At 37.3% G+C, this 19,206-nt stretch overlaps 2 protein-coding genes across 3 annotated transcripts; both read left to right on the top strand.

Annotated features, from left to right (window-relative positions):
* LOC110714913 (leucine-rich repeat receptor protein kinase MSP1-like) lies at positions 1-6,404 on the top strand. 2 transcript variants are annotated; one of them, XM_021893468.1, is made up of 2 exons: positions 1-959; positions 2,377-6,404. In XM_021893468.1, exon 2 carries the CDS (start codon positions 2,410-2,412, stop codon positions 6,211-6,213), a length of 3,804 nt encoding a protein of 1,267 aa, XP_021749160.1. In that variant the 5' UTR covers positions 1-959; positions 2,377-2,409; the 3' UTR covers positions 6,214-6,404. The 2 variants fall into 2 exon arrangements, with proteins under 2 accessions (XP_021749160.1, XP_021749159.1); XM_021893467.1 differs by lacking the exon at positions 1-959 and having other exon boundaries at positions 1,202-6,404.
* Positions 6,405-7,829: 1,425 nt separating this feature from the next.
* LOC110714928 (CRIB domain-containing protein RIC4-like) lies at positions 7,830-9,118 on the top strand. The gene is made up of 3 exons (XM_021893481.1): positions 7,830-8,211; positions 8,353-8,490; positions 8,631-9,118. Exons 1-3 carry the CDS (start codon positions 8,088-8,090, stop codon positions 8,876-8,878), a joined length of 510 nt encoding a protein of 169 aa, XP_021749173.1. The 5' UTR covers positions 7,830-8,087; the 3' UTR covers positions 8,879-9,118.
* Positions 9,119-19,206: the final 10,088 nt, after the last annotated feature.

Here is a 19,206-nt window from a genome sequence, read left to right as displayed (position 1 = left end):
TGTGTCAGTGTGTGTGTGTGAATACGAGGGGCTAGGCCCCAAACAAGAAAAACAAAAATAAAAACTTCGAGGAACAAAACGTGGCAAAACCACCTCTACTATATCATCATGTTATCGATAGTCAAATATATTATTGTTGAAAGGTTTACATTCATGTCTAGGAAACGTTTCAATAAAAAAAAAAATACAGAATTGATTATTCGTAAGAATTGGAGTATTTGCCTATTTGGATCTGGCGTGTTAAGTATGTACAAAGGGAGTATAGAGTAGAGGTGATCAAAATTGGTTCGGCCTGCTAATTCAGCCCGAAAATAGTGCGAGTTATGCTAGCCTAAAAACGGATTTTAGCTAAAAGTCCAAATCCGACCTGAAAAAGCCCAAAAAAATCCGCTTTGGCTTGACAAGTCTATTATTACTTTTTTGCAAATCTGGACATGACATATCATGTAAAGGCCCGATTCGGTTCAATATTTTTTTTTTATCAAGTCTAGTATAGAGGGAATATTGGTTAAAATTCAACCATATCCGGTCAAACTATTGTATTTAAAATTTGTAAATTCACGAAATTACCCAATTATTTCACTAACCCATACAAAAATTGTTGAATAAAACCAAAGAATGAGAAAGAGTCAAAAAATGAAGATGCTCTGAATCGTTGCAGAAGATTTGGAAGTAACCAACTCTCTCTTTCTCTCTCTTAACTCACTCTGCTACTCACTCACTCACTCACTCACGCATTCTGCACCACGCTTACCCCCTACTTCTCGTGGGTCCCACCCTCTAAAACGACGTCGTTTCTCCCCTCCTCCTACCTTCTTCTCTACCATAATAATGGCCATTTCTTCAACAACATTTTTTTCCGTTCTAGTGAGAGAAACTCTTCAACATTTCTAGAGAGAGAATCCAATTACTCCCATTTTTGTACGGATAATTACCAACCTAAGCTTTACTCTACTCAGGTTTGTCTTCTTCAACAATTTTATTTCTTAGAATTTTTTATATGAATTTTGAATATTGGAACAAGTTATTCAAAATTGTTGTTGTTTTCCCATATTTTGTTGGTTCAGATGTTTTTTGTCATTTTCAAAGTTGTTAATGACTTTAATTCGTTTAATTTGTCATTTTCTAGTATGGAATTGTTGTTATATCATACTCATCTATCTAATAATGGCTAAATTTACAATAAAATCATGGGTGAATTGATTGTTACACACAAATCACGTGTTAATCGGTGTAAATATTACTTTAGTGATAAAATTACGGGCGGGTCAATTGATATTATTAATACATTAATGCTTATTGGTGGAGGTAGAGTTGCATTTAATATATTACTGTATGATTTTGTATGGATTAAATAAATAATTTGATGAATATTTTATTTATGGAATAAAGCTTAGAGTTTGTAGCTAATGGATTGGATGGTTGCGTGTGCTACTATTAAAATAATTTAATTACTCTATATAATAAAAGATTGCATAAAATCTTTTTCGTGTGTTTGTTTTGCATAAAATATAAGCTACATTTTTATAATGTGTAATTTTTTAAGGTTTCTTAATTTATGATTATTTAATTTGGGTTGTTTGTTGCTGGAATTTTTGTACTACTATACATGTATTAGTAAAGTGGTTGAAGTTTGCAGCATTTCACTACTAGAATTCAATGGGAGTAGTTTGATTAATACCAACCTACAGTACATTAATTATCTTGATTTAAAAAGGAAAAAAAAAAGTAGAATGAATTAGGGTTTAATTTTGGGGATGATTTGGGACCACAATTAGGGTTAAAGCTCAAAAATTGGAACCAATTTTTATGAACTATGAATCCTGGGTTTGGAACATTCTATTTATAGTAATCAATTTTTAAAAATGGGTTTCTCAAGTACTAAAAGTGATTTAGTGGGGGTACCCGTGATGGGGCTAAGGTGAGAATGTGAAATGTGGGGGTCCAAAAAGATTTTTTTTTCACTGTTCTTGTGATTTTTGGTTCAGGGGTGAATCAACTTTGGACTGATTGAAAATTTTCATGAACTTTTCACAATTTTGTTGGAATGTGGTTGTCATGTTTGTGCTTTTTTTTTTTTGGTTCTTTTGTTTTGAAAGATTAGTGGGGGTTTGTGTTCTTAATATGTAATTAAGGTGGGTAATATAATTACATTAGTGTGTTATAGTTGATGTTTTACTTCTGAGAGTAGAAATTGGGGTAAGGATGCGAAAGAGAGTAGAAAAAGTGCCTTTCTTGAGAGTTTATCAACTCTTTAATGGTAGTATAGTGAGGGTGGAAAAATTGATGATGAATTACCTTTAAATTTGTATATATTTCATATAACGTATCCTCCATTTTTATAGGGTTTTAATATGATACTTTGTGCATATGCAGGGATGCTACTCTGAAGTATTGAGCTTGTATAGAATGATGATTCAGAGCCTGGTTTTAGTGCTGCTTATGCTATGTGCAGCCAATGGTTCCAGTGATATTGATATAGTCACTTCTCTACGGAAGGGTTTAATCCAGAGAAAAGAAATGATTCCTAGCTGGTTTTACCCAGAGTCTCCTGTGTGTAACTGGACAGGTGTAGTATGTGAAGGCTCGGACATCCTTGGGCTTAGTATTCCTTGTAGATCTTCACCGCTAGACCTTCCTCTTTCTAGTACCATAGGGGAGCTAAAACAAATGAAGTATCTTAATCTCAGTCAGTGTGGGTTCAATGGCATTATTCCTGATAATGTCTGGAGTCTCAAGGAACTCATGATTCTGGACCTGAGTGGCAATGGGTTCTCTGGAACTCTACCTTCAAAAGTGTCCAACCTGAAAAATCTCAGGCAACTTGTACTTGATGGAAACAACTTGTCTGGTAACTTGCCTTCATCAATTGGCCTTCTAACTGATCTTATGGAGCTTTCTGTTGAGGAAAACTTCCTCTCTGGGAATCTTCCGGCAGAGCTTGGAAATCTTTCAAAATTGGAGTCACTTGATATTTGTGCAAACTCTTTCTCTGGTGTCCTCCCTTCGAGTTTGGGTAATCTTGCAAGTCTGTTGTACTTTGATGCTAGTAACAACAAATTTAGTGGTCCTATCTTCTCTGGGTTAGGAAATTTAACAGGCCTTGTAAGGATTGATCTCTCCTGGAATTCCATCAGTGGAACCATACCGACTGATATTGGGAATTTGAGAAATCTGACTTCAATGAATCTGATGGGCAATGTCATTAGTGGAGTAATACCATCATCTGTTGGCAATCTCAAGGCACTTCAGTTGCTTAATGTCCAGAACTGCAGACTTACAGGTGCCATACCTGAAGAATTGACTGAGCTATCAAACTTGGGTTACCTGGGTATAGGACAGAACTCTTTTGTGGGAGAATTGCCAGAAAGCATTGGAAAAATGACCAGCTTAAAGCAGTTTCTTGCTGGAAATGCAGGGTTGAGTGGGGACATCCCTGGACAACTGGGTAACTGCAAAAGGCTGATTGATTTAGATCTTTCCGTTAATTCTTTCTCTGGTCCTTTACCGGATGGTCTTGCTGGGATGGATTCCCTTCGATCTCTAATGCTTCAGTCTAACCACTTGTCAGGGATGATCCCAAGGTGGATTTCCAACTGGAAGCAAGTAGTATCTATAAATATGGCTGAGAACCTCTTCACAGGGTCTATTCCACCACTCAATCTGCCTAAACTGATGTTCCTTGACATGAATTCTAACATGCTTTCTGGTGAGTTGTCTTCAGAAATATGCAATGCAAAGTCAATAAGTACCCTGTCATTGTCCAACAATAATTTCAGTGGAAGCATTGAGAATACCTTCAGAAATTGTAGTGGTCTAAGTGATTTGACATTGTCGATGAACAATCTTTCCGGTGAGTTGCCTGGTTACTTAGGTGATCTTCCTCTCATCACCCTGGCATTGTCAAAGAACAGATTTGAAGGAAAGATTCCAGATCAGTTATGGGAGTCAAAATCTCTGATAGGATTAATTCTTGACAACAATTTGCTTTCCGGAGTGATTTCTCCAGCTCTTGCCAAGGTTCAGACATTGCAGAGACTGCAATTAGGCAATAATTTATTTGAAGGGACCATCCCAACTGCCATTGGGAGATTGAGGAACCTGACCAACCTCTCTCTGCGCGGTAACCTGCTAACAGGAGAGATCCCTGTGGAGCTCTTCAACTGCACAAGCCTAGTATCCTTGGATCTTGGTTCAAACAGTCTTACTGGTCAAATTCCAAAATCCATTAAAAGATTGAAACTGCTGGATAATTTGGTATTAGCCCGGAATAACTTATCTGGTTTCATTCCTGAAGAGATTTGCTCTGGATTCCGAGAGGGGCCCTTGCCAGATTCCGAGTTCACTCAGCATTATGGCATGCTTGATCTCTCCTACAACAAGTTTTTGGGTCCAATTCCTGCATCAATTGGTCAATGCTCTATAATTAGGGAGCTGTTACTACACAATAATGAGCTGAATGGAAGCATTCCTTCTGAATTATCTAGTCTTTCTAACTTGAGCTTGCTGAATTTGTCCTCCAATCATTTAACTGGTCCAGCCATACCCAAAATGTTCACATTGAAGCAACTTCAGGGCCTTATCCTTTCACACAACGAGCTTACTGGCTCTATTCCAGATAATTTGTCCTCGTCAATGCCTAGCTTAACTGAGCTGGATATTTCATGGAACTTTCTCAGTGGTTCATTGCCGCCTTCTGTGTTCAGTTTTGAAAGCCTTAGCTACCTTGATATCAGTGCAAATTCCCTTACAGGAACTGTCCCTTGCCACATGGCATCTGCCAGCTTGCTGGTACATCTAAATGCTAGCAACAACCATTTTTCTGGCCCCCTTTGTGACTCCCTTTCAAACCTAACCACCCTTTCCTCTCTAGACCTGCACAACAATGCATTGACAGGAAGCCTTCCACCCTCTATATCAAACCTTGCTGCTTTGACATACCTAGATCTTTCTGGTAACAATTTTGGAAATTATGTTCCATGCAACATCTGTGACATTGAAGACCTCTCCTTTATCAATCTCTCTGCCAACAGATTTCTGGGAATTGTGCCTGAGTCCTGCACTGATCATAAAGGACCATGCTTAGCCTCTGGTCCTCCACGAACTTTGAAACAAGCCCCTATTTGGGGTATTATAATAGGGGTCTTAGTTGTCCTTATTGTTCTGGTCATCTGTGTGGGCAGACATCTGATATTGAAGCACAAAGTGGCCCTTCGTGACTGTAAAAAGTGTGAGCTTGTAAGTACAGCTGAGCGGTCTGATGATGAGCTCATGTGTAAAAAGTCAAAGGAGCCATTGAGCATTAATATTGCTACTTTTGAGCATTCTCTCACCCGCTTAAGCCCTGCAGATATATTATCAGCCACTGACAACTTCAGCAAGATGTTCATAATCGGTGATGGTGGATTCGGTACAGTTTACAAGGCATCCCTGCCAGAAGGGCGAACCATAGCTGTCAAGCGGCTTAATGGAGGACATTTTCATGGTGATCGAGAATTTCTAGCTGAGTTGGAGACTATCGGAAAGGTTCAACATGAAAACCTGGTTCCATTATTTGGGTATTGTGTCTTTGCTGAGGAAAGGTTTCTAGTGTATGAATACATGGAGAATGGGAGCCTTGATGTGTGGTTGAGAAACCGAGCTGATGCAGTGGAAGCCCTCAATTGGCCCACTCGTTTTAAGATTTGTTTGGGAACTGCCCGGGGCATTGCCTTTCTGCATCATGGGTTTGTGCCTCACATCATTCACAGGGACATCAAATCCAGCAACATATTACTGGATCACAACTTTGAGCCCAAAGTCTCGGATTTTGGCCTGGCCAGAATAATCAGTGCTTATGAGAGCCATGTCAGCACCATTCTTGCTGGCACATTTGGGTATATACCTCCTGAGTATGGACAGTCTATGGTGGCAACAACTAAAGGTGATATTTACAGCTTCGGTGTGGTGATGCTGGAGTTGGTCACTGGTAGGGCACCAACAGGGCAAGCTGACATCGAGGGTGGTAACTTGGTTGGTTGGGTTCGGGTGATGATGGCCACCCATCGAGAAGATGAGGTGCTCGATTCATACATCCCATCTGTCGCAAGGTGGAGGCGTCAGATGTTGCAGGTCCTCAGCATTGCCCGAATATGCACCAATGATAATCCTGCTAAGAGGCCTACTATGCTTGAAGTTGTCAAGCTGTTGAAGGAGATTAAAATTGAGAGTTAGAAGGAAAAATAATTTCCCATATGTAGTGTAAGTTGGGAACTGTAATCTGAAGCTGAGTTTGCTAGGAGCTAGGATCTGTATATAAATGACGAGAATTAAAAAATTTATTGGGGCATTCAATTTGAATGAAATCACGCCCCTATTCCGGAATCTTAACCAATTAATGAAATTTCTCTTCATTTTTATCTGAAGTCCTGATTAGAAGATTTGTCTCATATTTTGCCACTTTCGCTTTAGAAGTTTTTTGTTTTGCCTTTTCTGTTAGTGATGACATACTGATATAGTCACATGTCAAAAAAAAAAAAAAAAAAAAAAAAAGAAAAGAAAAGGACATACTGATAATAGTATTATCTACTTAAAAATAGCTGTGTGTGCTTACATTAATAGAATGTATAATCAGCTGCATTTGTTAGTCTGAATTGAAGAACTTTTTGCTGCTGGGATCTGTTTCACCTTTTTTTTGAACATGTGCAGTGGAATTACAGGTAAAAAAGCCATCCTGTTGCTAGTCTGTCACTGTTCTATATGCCACTGGAGATGGGTCATTAGTTGCAGTTGCATTTCAGAGCTTGCACCGAATAATATAATCGAGCTGTGCATCTGAACTCTCAGCTGGAATGCTTTCCACCCTCTAGGTGGTTCCTGTACCTGGAAAAATATCCATCCCTACAAGACTTGAGATGATGCTCAAGGAAGCTTTGTCAAGGATGGATGTGGTTCAGTGGTTGCCTCTAATTTACCTGGTTCAAAGGCTGCATCCTTTGCACAGGTCAGAGTTGTGTGTCTAGTTTCAAGAAAATTTCTAATGAAAGGATTTTGAGCTTAGAACTTTGGAATATTAAGTGATACCTGTAGAAAACAATCACTGGGAGTGTTGCAGGCCCAGGGTGTCTGTGGGGTGTGCGATCTACACTACTGATACTGGTGTGGTAAATGCTGCTGCAATGAGAAACACTGAGAAAACAGCAGTACTCTAATGTGGAACGCGATTACAGCGAGAACAAAAAAAGGTAAGAAAATCGATAGCAACATTATTTGCAAGTTTATTTTATATGTATGAGGGTTTTACTTGTATTATGAGCTTGAGGCATCTCACCTGTAATACAGAAAGTAGGAATTGTGGATTGTTGCCGTGCTATTGGTTGAATCTCTTGCTTAACTGCTGAAAGAGAGTTTCGTAAGAGTAATTAATCAAAATTTAGAAAGCCACCAATCCCCTGTTCTGGCTTCTTTTGCACAGAAGTTTTGGTCACCATCTCCACTTCTTAGAAACAAAGGCATACTTGAGTGTTCTTTTGAACCTTAAATCCAGGAACTTTACTTGCAATTGACTTCACCTATTCCAACATCCTTCCCCACCTTATTAGACATTAGTCGACCTACTTCTAATCATTCTAAAACCCGACTAATTATACTTTGTATAACCTAACACTTCGGAAATTATCCTAATATATTTATTTTTATGAAAATGTGGCTAGGTCAACTAGAAAAAGAAAAAGGTGGTGCTTAATTAAATAAATTAATTGATTTAGTGGGATCATATTTACTTAAACGACAAAATAGCTAGAAATAAGGACTATCAATCAACAATTAGTTGGTTGAGTAGCACAGTTCCACCAACTAATTTTACTCCATGATGGTTCTTTCTCTTTTATTTTCTCTGGTTGTGTCTCTGCACCAAACTCAAATTGTACTTTACATATTCACACGTAGCATGATTTATGATTCTACCTTGATAATTAAGGCTAACCAAGAAACTACTAGCATCATTTTTCAGCCACTTCAAATTTCATATTTTATAATAGAGCTTTCTTAAGTGCGATTTACTAATACTTTCTTGCATCTCCTTAATTAGTACTATTATCAAGTCACTAATGAGTAAAGACATGAAGGAACGGCGTGAGAGATGGATAATTCTTCCCTTTTCCTTCGGTTGCTCTTCTCGTTCAAGCGTTGCTGTTGGGTCTCCAAGTCCTCCTAACGGTGCTGTTCTAAATAGTACGAACTCTACCCCTTTGCTCATTCCTGAGTCCATATTCTTTTATCATGTGGTTGGTTATGCTAATCCTATGAGATAATTGCGCTCATCATACCAGTTTAGTTTCTCTGACTTGAATTATGCTTTATATGTTCTCCAAGGTAGACAAGGCAAGCAAAATGATTTACCCATCACCAAGAAAACCATGAACTCGATTAGCTTCAAGCTTCCGAAGTCCAAATTATCCCAAGGAATTAGAAGATTAATCAGAAGTTTGAAGACTGTTTCTCAATTCTTTGGTAAGTTACAAAAAAAAGAATTTCAAGAACAAAATTTGTTTTCATTAATACACAAGCTAGACAACAGTTTGGGAAAGTGTTTAAAAAAACTAAGTTGTAGACAATAATTTGTTGTGAAACTGATTGCTGTGATTCCTTAGTATACAAGGAGGAGATGGATGTCGAAGAAGAGAAAGAACTGGAGATAGGCTTTCCAACAGATGTAAAGCATCTAACACACATAGGATGGGATGGTTCTACTACAGTTTCTAATGACGCGAAAGGCTGGGAAAATTTGACCCCTTCAGAAATCATCTCTTTCCCATCAATTTCATTGAAACAATTCGAGGTTGCAATGGCTGAGCAAGCTGCTGCTGCAGGTGTTGCTGTTGGAGAAAAACCTGTTTGATATATCAGTCATTCCCTATGGGAAGAAAAATACCTGCCTTTCTTTTCTGTTTAATCATAGGCTTATTGATTTGTTTTTAATGCTACATGTATCATGTATGTGATAGAAACAGAAATTCATAACTCAGTTTGATTAACTAGTATGGATTTCAACTAATTTAGCTCATTAAATCGTCCGAAAGATTGTATGTAATACTGAGTTTTGGAACTTATCAATCTTACAGTCCAAATTCTAGATTCATTTTGGTTTTTGGCAGATATTGTAATTTTCAGTATCTATGTTAACTATCCATGGCTCTGTTCATACACCACCCATACACTACAGATCCCACTCTCCATCCCCGGTTCGCCTAGAGGACTCAGAACTGTGATCAGATCAGTGATCTGAAATGATTGAGCAGGATTCACAAGTGGGTTATTCAGGTATTCTGATTATCTATCAATTCACCATTTCCAGCATCAGAATCATTAAAAACCCAAAATAAAAAATCTGTTCATTTTTGCTATAACATTGCTAATGCTATACTCTGTATAAATATGTTATTTATGATTTATCTAAATTAAAAACATTTGCTAATGAAAAGTTGGTTCTTGCCAAAAAAAAAAAAAAAGTATTTTCTTATTGATGATGCAACCAAATTCAACAAAAAATTACCTAGAAAAAACCACCAATATGAAATTCAACCACCCAAAACAGATATCTAACCAAAATAATTTGAACACCAATTAAAACAATTTATTTGCATAAAAAAATTCATTGAAAAGAAAACAAAACAAAATAATGAAGATTAAAAGTAGAATGTAGGCATCACAGCGAGCACAAAGCTCACTAAAAAGAGCAAAGGCTTTCTGGAGATGACTCGGATTGTTTATGTCTCCGATTTTGAGTTTTTTTCAGATGAATGAAAGAATGAAGACTTGAAGACAACCCAGAAACTGATAAGTCTTGGCTGCCTCAGTGTCTTCAGAAAATCGGATTTAGGGTTTATTTTGAGACTATTACCCCTTTTATACTACATCTACTGATCTACCCAGCCAGCCCAGGTCCAATCCGTTGAAAATTAACCTAGTGTTGACTTTTTCATGACCAACTGTCAATGGAGTACTTCAATTTTTGTACTGTACATTACGGGTTTGTTCTGATTTACTGAATTGAGCTGAACAGAACTGAACTAAACTGAACTGATTGGAGCTGAACTAAACTGAATAGAGCTGAAATGAATTGTTTATAAGAGATGGAAATTAGGAACTGAACTAAACTGATTGGAGTTGAACTAAACTGAATCGAACTGAAATTAAGCTAAAAAAACATGCAAAATTGACTAAAACAATACAAACTATTGCTTTGTCCCTCTAGATTTGCAAAAATGCAAACCAGCAATCCTCGAGCATAAGACCTGCACCACTTGCTTATTGGGCTTTGTCTCAATCACTCCAACCACTCTGCTATAAGTTTGCATGTAAAATTATGTCCAGAAATAATGTTAATATCTCCTTTCATATATGAAGAAAATCTACGGTGGTGCCAAGAATCGTGTTTGCAGCAGCCCAAAGATCTGGAAAGCTCCACCTGATGGAAGTCATGGAACTATAAAGATCAACTGTGACGCCTCTCTATGTGAGCATGGGTGGGCTGGCTTAGAAATAGTACATCAAATCATTTAAAAACAAACATGCAAGATAACTTTTGGGAAATCTGTGTTCTTTTTAGCTCGTGTTTAATTTACTATAGGAATATAATCATATATGACCATCAAATTAAATTTAAGTAAAAAAAAGTCATTGAAACGTATGTTATCTATACTAATATATAATAAAAAGGCGTTACTAAAAACGTCATCTCATTATGCCACATCATCATTATTCAATCCAACTAGATTATTGATTCATATAAAAAAACGATGAGAAGGGGATTTGAACACCCAGCCTTTTATAAGAAAGATAGTTACTTAACCATTTAGGTCAATAATAAATTATGTTATAAATATGAAAATACATGAACATAAATGTATATAATTGATAATTACAAGGTCTAATTAAAGTAACAACTGGTGCGACGCCCGCGCTACACACTAATTTACTATTTAAAGCAGCAGATGGGGCATAATTGATTTATTGCATGTGCAATTCTGCAAGTATAGATACAACAAAGCATTAAATATCTTACACTTTATGCATCAATTTGAAATTCAAGAACTATATATAGAAAAATCTATAAACCAAAAGAGGAAAAAAATTACCTAAGCTAATAAGCATTATCTTATGATAATTGACACCCTACTTTTTCTCATTTTTTTCTTATCTAGATAAAGTATACATGTATCACTAGACGTAAAACTCATTCTATATTATTGGAAACTCATTTTAATTATCATATAAAACTCATTCTATATAGCCCTAAATAAAATGTCGTCACATAATACTAAAATAATTTGATCGTCTTGATGTTGTCCATGTTATTTATAAATAAAAAAAATCTTGATCATATAATTAAAACTCATTCTATATAGCCCTAAATAAAATGTCGGTCACACAATACTAAAATAATTTGATCGTCTTGTAAAAAAATAAAAAAAATAAAAAATTGTTTTGACGTTGTCCATGTTATCTTTAAATAAAATAGAAATCTTGATCATATTTCTTTTATTTTTTTTAAAAAAAGGAATCTTGATCATATGTATTTTGAAAATTAAGATAATAATATTCCCTTTGTTTGTACCTACTTAAAATGTCACAATTAATTAATGAGAGCACATTAAACCTTGATCATCAATTCACACAAATTAATGAGACAAATCGCGTACATATTCACACATAATACATAATGACATAATATGAGATATAGATGTAGATGATTAATTATGTGTATCAGAAAATATGAAAGGCAAATAGATTATTAATAATAATAATAATAATAATAATAATAATAATAATAATAATAATAATAATAATAATAATAAGCGGTGGTTTCATCTTCCTAGCAGGTCCGGCGAAGATTCTCGGTGGTGGCTCTGTTTTCAGGCGGTTTCAGGCAGAAATTCAGGCGTTTAAGGGGCGATTTTCCAGGCTGTTTGGGTGCAGTTCCGAGTCCTTTTTCCGGCATCATCTCTGGCGTAAGGTGTGATCAGGTGGGCGGTTTTCAGTCAGGGGTACTTCAGGCGGCTTTTGGGTGGATTTCAGGTGGTTTCTCGGGTGGTTTTCAGGCAGCTTTTGGGCGGATTTCAGGCGGCTTTTGTGGGTGGTTTCTTGATCAATTTTCTGGCGAATTATCACGCTGTTTTCCTTGGGTTTTTGGGCTGCTTCAAGCGTCTTTAGGGTGCGTTTATTTTTTGGTATTTTTTGGGTTGTTTTGGTCAGTTTTCAGGCTGCGGTTTTGGGTGCAATTCTGCTGTGTTTTCAAGCGTGGTTTTGCTCTGTTTTTGGGTGCGTTTTGGGTGCAATTTCAAGCTGTTATTGGGTCATTTTGAGGGCATCTTTTCTCGCGAATATTGGTGTTGTTTTTGGTCAGTTAGAGGAGGTTCTTTGTTGGTTTCTATTTTGGGTTTCGGTGATCAATATTTCCAGCGATTTTCGATATTAGGGGCTGTTTTGGAGCAGTTTTTGGGTGCTGCTTTGGAGCAGTTTTGGGTGCTGTTTTGGAGCAGTTTTGTGTGCTGTTTTGGAGCAGTTTTGGGTGCTGTTTTGGGTGCTGTTTTGGAGCAGTTTTGTGTGCTGTTTTGGAGCAGTTTTGGGTGCAGTTTCTGGTGCAGTTTTTGGTCCAGTTTTGGCAGCTCTTGGGTGCTGTTTTGCGGCAGTTTCTGGTGCTCTTTCGGGCTTATTTCAGTTTTGGGTGGTGCAAGTCAGCTATGTCGGCTGCCGTTGTGAAGTTTTATTGTCCCTTTGTGGGTCTTAGTGGTTGTCAAGATGGGAGTGGAAATGGCCTTACTCGACGTTCTCTAATCAAACATCTTAGTGATCGTCATTGTTGTATCGGTGCGCAAGATATCACCCGACATTCTCTTACTTCTAATTTGGCTGTTTATAATGAGGCAGAAGTTACTTTTAGGCGTATGGGGATTTGGTTATGTGGAGTTTGCTATAAAACGCACACGGTACGTATTAAGTGTCGTCATCGTGGGGATGAGGATGTGTCACCCCCTGATGAAGGAGATGGTGTTGTTCGTTTTGTGCTTCATAATTTCACCAAGCCGCAATCTCCTTCTTCTCCTGCTCGAGTTGATCGTATGGATGGATTGGTGAAAGATCATAACGGTGGTTTTGATGTGGCCCTCCTTGATTGTTTATTCTCTAAGGGGTTTCGCTCTGTTAAGTCTATCCCTCCCAAATGTCGTTTGGGGTTTTCTCGGGTTCTGAAAGGTGCTCTTGATAAGGTGATCTCTAAGCCTGATGACATTTCTAACTGGGTCTCTTTGTTGGTGTTACCTCTTTGCATCCTTAAAATCTTTCGCCCGCGGAGTAGTCGTGAGTCTCGGTCTTCGGTAAGACGTCGGCATCAAGAAGAGAGTATTTCCCGTGCTATTTGTTCTTGGAGTGTAGCGGGTGGTAATTTGCAGCTTGTGAGGGAAATTTTGGCAGAGGATTCTCCTACTTTGTCGATGGTTGATGATGAGGACATTGATTTGGAAGAGCGTAATATTAAGCAGTGTCGTAGGAAGATTTGCGATGGCCATTACACTGCTGCGGTTCGGGTTCTTTCTTCAGCAGGCGTTGCACCTTATAATGACGCCACTCTTGCAGATTTACAGTCAAAGCACCCTTCATCTCCATCTCCATCCTTGCCTGATATACCTATTGATCACCTTCATCTCGTTACGACTTCTGCTGTTGTTTTGGATCGGATTAGGAGTTTCCCTCGTGGCACATCATGTGGTAGGGATGGTTTGCGTGCTCAACATCTTATGGATTGCTTGAGTGGTGCGGCTGTGGCAGTATCAGATGAGTTGGTTGACTCTATTACTGGGGTGGTTAATCTCTTTCTAGCTGGGAGATGTCCTATGGAATTAGGAGAGTACATTGCTAGTGCTCCTCTTACGCCACTTGTCAAGCCCGGTGGTGGTATCCGTCCTATTGCTGTGGGTACGGTTTGGCGGCGTCTCGTTTCGAAGGTGGGTGCTGTTATGGTTGGTCGGTCTTTAGGGAGTTACTTTTTTGGCCTTCAATTTGGTGTTGGGGTTTCTTCAGGTGGTGAGGCAATTCTTCATGCGGTGAATCGGTTGATTGAGGACCGTGGTTCTGATGTTGGTTTATCTATGTTGTTGGTGGATTTTCAAAATGCCTTCAATCTGGTTGATCGTTCGGTCATGTTACGTGAGGTACGTCGTCGTTGTCCGGGCATTTCGCGATGGGTAGAATTCTGCTATTCTAATCTAGCCAGGTTGTACTATGGGGACCAAACCTTATGGTCATCTCAAGGGGTGCAGCAGGGTGATCCCCTTGGTCCTTTGCTTTTTTCTTTAGTTTTACAACCCCTGGTGTGTAAAATCAGAGAGACTTTTGATGTACGTCTTCAGGCTTGGTATTTAGATGACGACACGATTATTGGTGACACTTTGGTGGTGGGGCAAGTTCTGCAGTTGATTATGGAGGAAGGACCTCGTTCTGGGTTATGTCTTAATGTGGAAAAAACTGAAGTTTTCTGGCCTACAGAAGACCCTCAAAGCAGGCTGGTGGGTGTCTTTCCACCTAATATTGCTCGACCTTTGCGTGGTGTTAGGTTGCTTGGAGGTCCCGCTAGTTCCGATTCTGGTTTTAGTGGTGAGCTTGTGATGCAGAGGGTGACCAAGACCATTGCCCTTATGGATAAGGTCGCTATGCTCGATGATCCTCAGTGTGAGCTGTTGTTACTTAGGGCATGTACTGGAGTTTCAAAACTCTACTTTGCATTGCGTACTTGTCCTCCTAGTACTTTTGAGGTGGCTCAGCGCACTTTTGATGCAGCTCTTCGATCTTCCATGGAGCGTATTGTTACTGCTTCGGGGCCGGGGTTTGGTGATTGGCAGTGGCGACTTGCCACCTTACCATTTGTGTTTGGAGGGCTTGGTGTTTATTCTGCAGGTGATGTTCGTCACTATGCTTTTCTTGCTTCTCGGTTACAGTCTGCTGGGTTGCAGACACAACTTCTTCGGCATGCTGGCATTGTTGGTCTTGGACGAGCCTTTGAGGATGTGTTGAGTCTGTTTAATGGAACAGTGGAGTCTGACATTTTGAGTAATCCTAGTGAGGTCGCTGCCCCTAAACTCATGAAGAAATTGGCAGATATATATTTCACAAAGGTTACCGCTTCTGCAGAATCTGCTTATTCTTTAACTCCTCGACAATCAGCATTATGGAAATCACAGCAAGGTGATCACACCTCTGGTTGGCTTCGGGCGGTTCCTATTTCAGGGTTGGGTCAGACGATGAACGCCAAGACTTATCGCTGTGTGTTGTCCTATCGGTTGGGTGTACCATTGTTCTCTATCTCGACGTTGTGCTCTGCTTGTTCGAGGGTTTTTGCTGGAGATATTTTCGGTGATCACGCAGTGTCTTGTGCTGGTATTGTGGGTATTAAACATCGGCATAATGTTGTTCGGGATACCCTTGTTGATGTTTGCTTTCGTTCTGGGATTTCAGCGAGAAAAGAGGTTGACATTGGGTTGGCCGGAGGGAACGACGAGGCCCTCAGACCCACGGATGTGTTACTTTATTCATGGGATTGTGGTCGCGATGTCTGTGTTGATTTGACAGAGTCTTCTCCTTTGACACAATCAGGGCTATCTGACTTCATTCCTGGGCGGGTTGTGGCTGATGCAGCTCATCGGAAGCGGGTTAAGTATGAAGCTCGATGTCAGGCGATTGGATATGGTTTCATTCCCTTCTCCTTTTCTTCGCTTGGGGAATTAGAGAAAGAGGTTGTTGCGTTACTGAAGCGGATTCAAAGGTTCTCGACGACGCAAGACATTGGGGCTCGTGCTGCAGCTCACATCTTCACTAGGGTAGGATTTGCAATAGCTAGAGGAGTGGGGGCTCAGATTGTATCTCGGCTTCCCACTAATTTATTGTAGGTTGTATGACTTTTGTTTTTGAGATAATAATAATAATAATAATAATAAACATAGGTAGACATTATTTATTTTGTGGTTAATGATGGCTGATAAGATCCAATGCCTCAATTGGCTTTTTTTTTATTTAAATAAAAATAATTTTTTTTTTAAAAAAAAAAACCATATATTTGTCTATTCGATATCTTTGATGCTATATACTTAGTAGTCGTACTCGTTACTTTGGAAACATTTAATCGTGGCTGGCATTAGTAGGAGTCTAAATGTCATATCATCTACTAAATGATAAAGTTTTGTGCTTGAGATCCAAAATAAGGTTTCTAATTTGGTATAATGACTCATAACCAATTACACAACTGAAATTAAAATTGAACTAAAGATCAATTCAAACATGTTAACCTCATTTGGATATAGATGTTTAGACAAAAATGATTATTTTATTTAAATAAACATCTTGGTGCTTGAAGTAATTCCCAAAATTAAGGTAGTTAAAATTAATGAAAAACATCCATATGATAATAGAAATTTACTGTATTCCATAAATGGAAGCTACATATACTATAATGGGTTGGTAACTTAGTAAAGTATATGACAATTACTCAACAGAAATGTACTCTATAAATTGGAGTTTATTAGTGCTTCATATCAAGTGCTTCAATTCATACTTGTATTATGTTTCCAAAAAAAAAAATTACTTTATATACTTTGTACGTGTACTAATTAAGCTAGCTCTACAATGCCTTCTTTCACTATTATTACCATATTTCTTGTTGCCTTTGCGATAACCCCCACCATTATAGTAGCTGCTCTTTCGCCTCCATCTTCATCACATCCTCATCCTCCACCTCCTCCCTATTCTTCATCCGACTTTGTCCTTCTTGTTCTGCAATGGCCCAAAAGTCTGTGTTAGGCATCATGGTGCATGACTGCCCTGAGCACAAACCAAGGGTTTTCATTACATGATGAGTGGCCTGTGGATCAGTGGCAGATCTTAGACTAAACTATATGGGGGGCCAAGTTATAAAATTTAATAACTTCTAATTAAAATTATAGATATATAACTATTTACAAAAAATAATAATCTGACTGGTGTCAAGTTTAATAGAAATGACATCAATCGTCCTCATTTAACTATTATAGAAGCTTCCTTCAAAAAAAAAAAAAAAAAGCTATTATAGAAACTAGTTACATACAATTAAAATATGATAATTAAATAATAAATCACTATAAGAAAACAATATGCGAGTTTGATCTAAAATTTTACTTCACACAACTTATATGGGCCATTAGATGCAAACAACATATCACGATACATGTACAATATATGTACAAAAATAATATAATTATTAAAAAATACATACCATTTTGGATTTGTAGTTGTTAAATTGTAAATAATGAAATAAATTTGTAATGATGTGATGATTCGAGCGTAAAAAATTAAGGTCTCAATAAAAAATAAATTTAAATATTAATTTTTCTTAAGTAGTAAAAGTATCTATGTTACATTAGATTTTAATTTTCATTTATTTAAACCAACTTGAAAAAGTTGTTGTGTTTGTCACTTGACATAATATTTTTATCACGCTCGTCTAATAACTCTTACAAAAATAATAGAGGTCGAACCTTTATTAGCCCTAATGAAGATCCTCCCCTGCTGTGGATGCCGCCGGGAAGATGAAGCCGTCAGTTGTTGGAAACAGCACACAAACCTTCAATGCAAGCTTATTGCCCCAGGTATTATAAATTATATATGAGGTTGTTTATTATAAAGTTTTTTTTTAATGTGTTAATTGTGTTGTTATTTGGTTATAGGTTATTCTCCCTCTCGTACCAGGCACATCCTTTAACGGACTATATGAAGGCCATAAATGTCGCGGTTAAGGGCATCAATAATATTTTTCAAGTTCAATGTTTGGTCAAAGACAACAATACGTATCTAGTGGAGATACAAATTTGTGTTGACCACCAAATGCAAGGACTTATAAAGTGCCCTAATATGGAGGAGTACAAGGCCATTGCAAGGTTGACGGCCACCATGGGGGAATAAGCTTGTTCTTATGTTGAAGTTGCACTGGTATTGGATGGTACAGACGACAGGGCTGTACGGATTGACATAGGAATAATGGTGTTAGGAAAGACCTCTTTTCAATACGTTAGGTTTGCTTCTAGTCCCCTAGGAACTTTTGTAGAGAAGTTGTAATACCCCGTATTTATATACGTATTTTCTAATTAATTAATTAATTAAGAAGTATTTTATAAAAAGGGTATTTTAGTAAATTTATTATTTGGAGCCAAAATAATATTTGAATTTTGGCGCCAAAAGTATTTTGAAAACTAATCATTATTTTGGATAAGATTTATTATCCATTTATCCTATTTAAAAACCGGATTATTTATATATTTCGGATATTTTATCTAAGGCAAAAACTATATTTTATTAATTAATTAATATGTCTAAAAATTCTCATGAATTAGCTAGGAATTTTGGATTTTCTATGTGTAGGAAATCTGATTTTTTTTAGTTATTTTGTTGGTGAATAATTGGTATTTAGTTAATTAATTATTCTATATTATTTACACAATTATTTTATTCCTTAAAAACCAAGCAAAATTTTCTTAAATATATTTATAGGAGTTCGAAAATTTGAGCTATGGTAAGCTCAATATTTTCGGCCCTATTGAATTATTTGGGGGGAATTTAATTGGTAAAATTATATTTTAATTATCTCCCAAAATCTCTTATTTTCCTTAATTTTAATTCTCCATCTTTTTAATATCTAATCATCATATTTTCTTGCCAATCATTCTTCTTAATTATTCTCAAAGTAATTCTAATTTCCTTATTATTTTTCATGACATACATACCTGATGAATCACATTTATATAGGATTTATAAGCACGTTTATGCTAATTAAGTTTATAGTTGCTTTTTAGGTCTTTTAGTCTCTTTTTAGGTCGTAAATTCATCAGTTGTTTGTTTTGTACTCTATTACGCTCTGTTTGTGTTTTTCTTAATGTTTCAGGTGATTTGATAGACATTTGGACGCTTTCGTAGTGTTTGGAGTTGATTTGGATGATAATTGGATGAAAGTTGATTAATTGAGTTTATAAATCAAAGTTCCGACGTTCGTGGATGTTGATTTTGAGATTTATATGCATGAGGAATGAATATAGCATCCACAAGGGTTGTTATGCACTTTTCGGAATTGAATTTGAGTTAGAAACGAAGTTAAACGATGTTTTACAAAGTGGCAAAACAGACCTTTGGTCACTCTTTTGATAATAACTT

Source organism: Chenopodium quinoa, unplaced genomic scaffold (assembly GCF_001683475.1).
Source record: "Chenopodium quinoa cultivar QQ74 unplaced genomic scaffold, ASM168347v1, whole genome shotgun sequence".
Classification (NCBI taxonomy): Eukaryota; Viridiplantae; Streptophyta; class Magnoliopsida; order Caryophyllales; family Amaranthaceae; genus Chenopodium; species Chenopodium quinoa.
This window is presented reverse-complemented; position numbering and strand designations above follow the sequence as displayed.

Excerpts from the sequence above, each read along its gene's own strand:
- LOC110714913 (XM_021893467.1), top strand. The coding sequence starts at position 2,371 with ATGCAGGGATGCTACTCTGAAGTATTGAGCTTGTATAGAATGATGATT.
- LOC110714928 (XM_021893481.1), top strand. The coding sequence starts at position 8,088 with ATGAGTAAAGACATGAAGGAACGGCGTGAGAGATGGATAATTCTTCCC. Across the intron at positions 8,212-8,352 it reads TAACGGTGCTGTTCTAAATA|GTAGACAAGGCAAGCAAAAT; the intron begins GTACGAACTCTA and ends ATGTTCTCCAAG. Across the intron at positions 8,491-8,630 it reads GACTGTTTCTCAATTCTTTG|TATACAAGGAGGAGATGGAT; the intron begins GTAAGTTACAAA and ends GTGATTCCTTAG.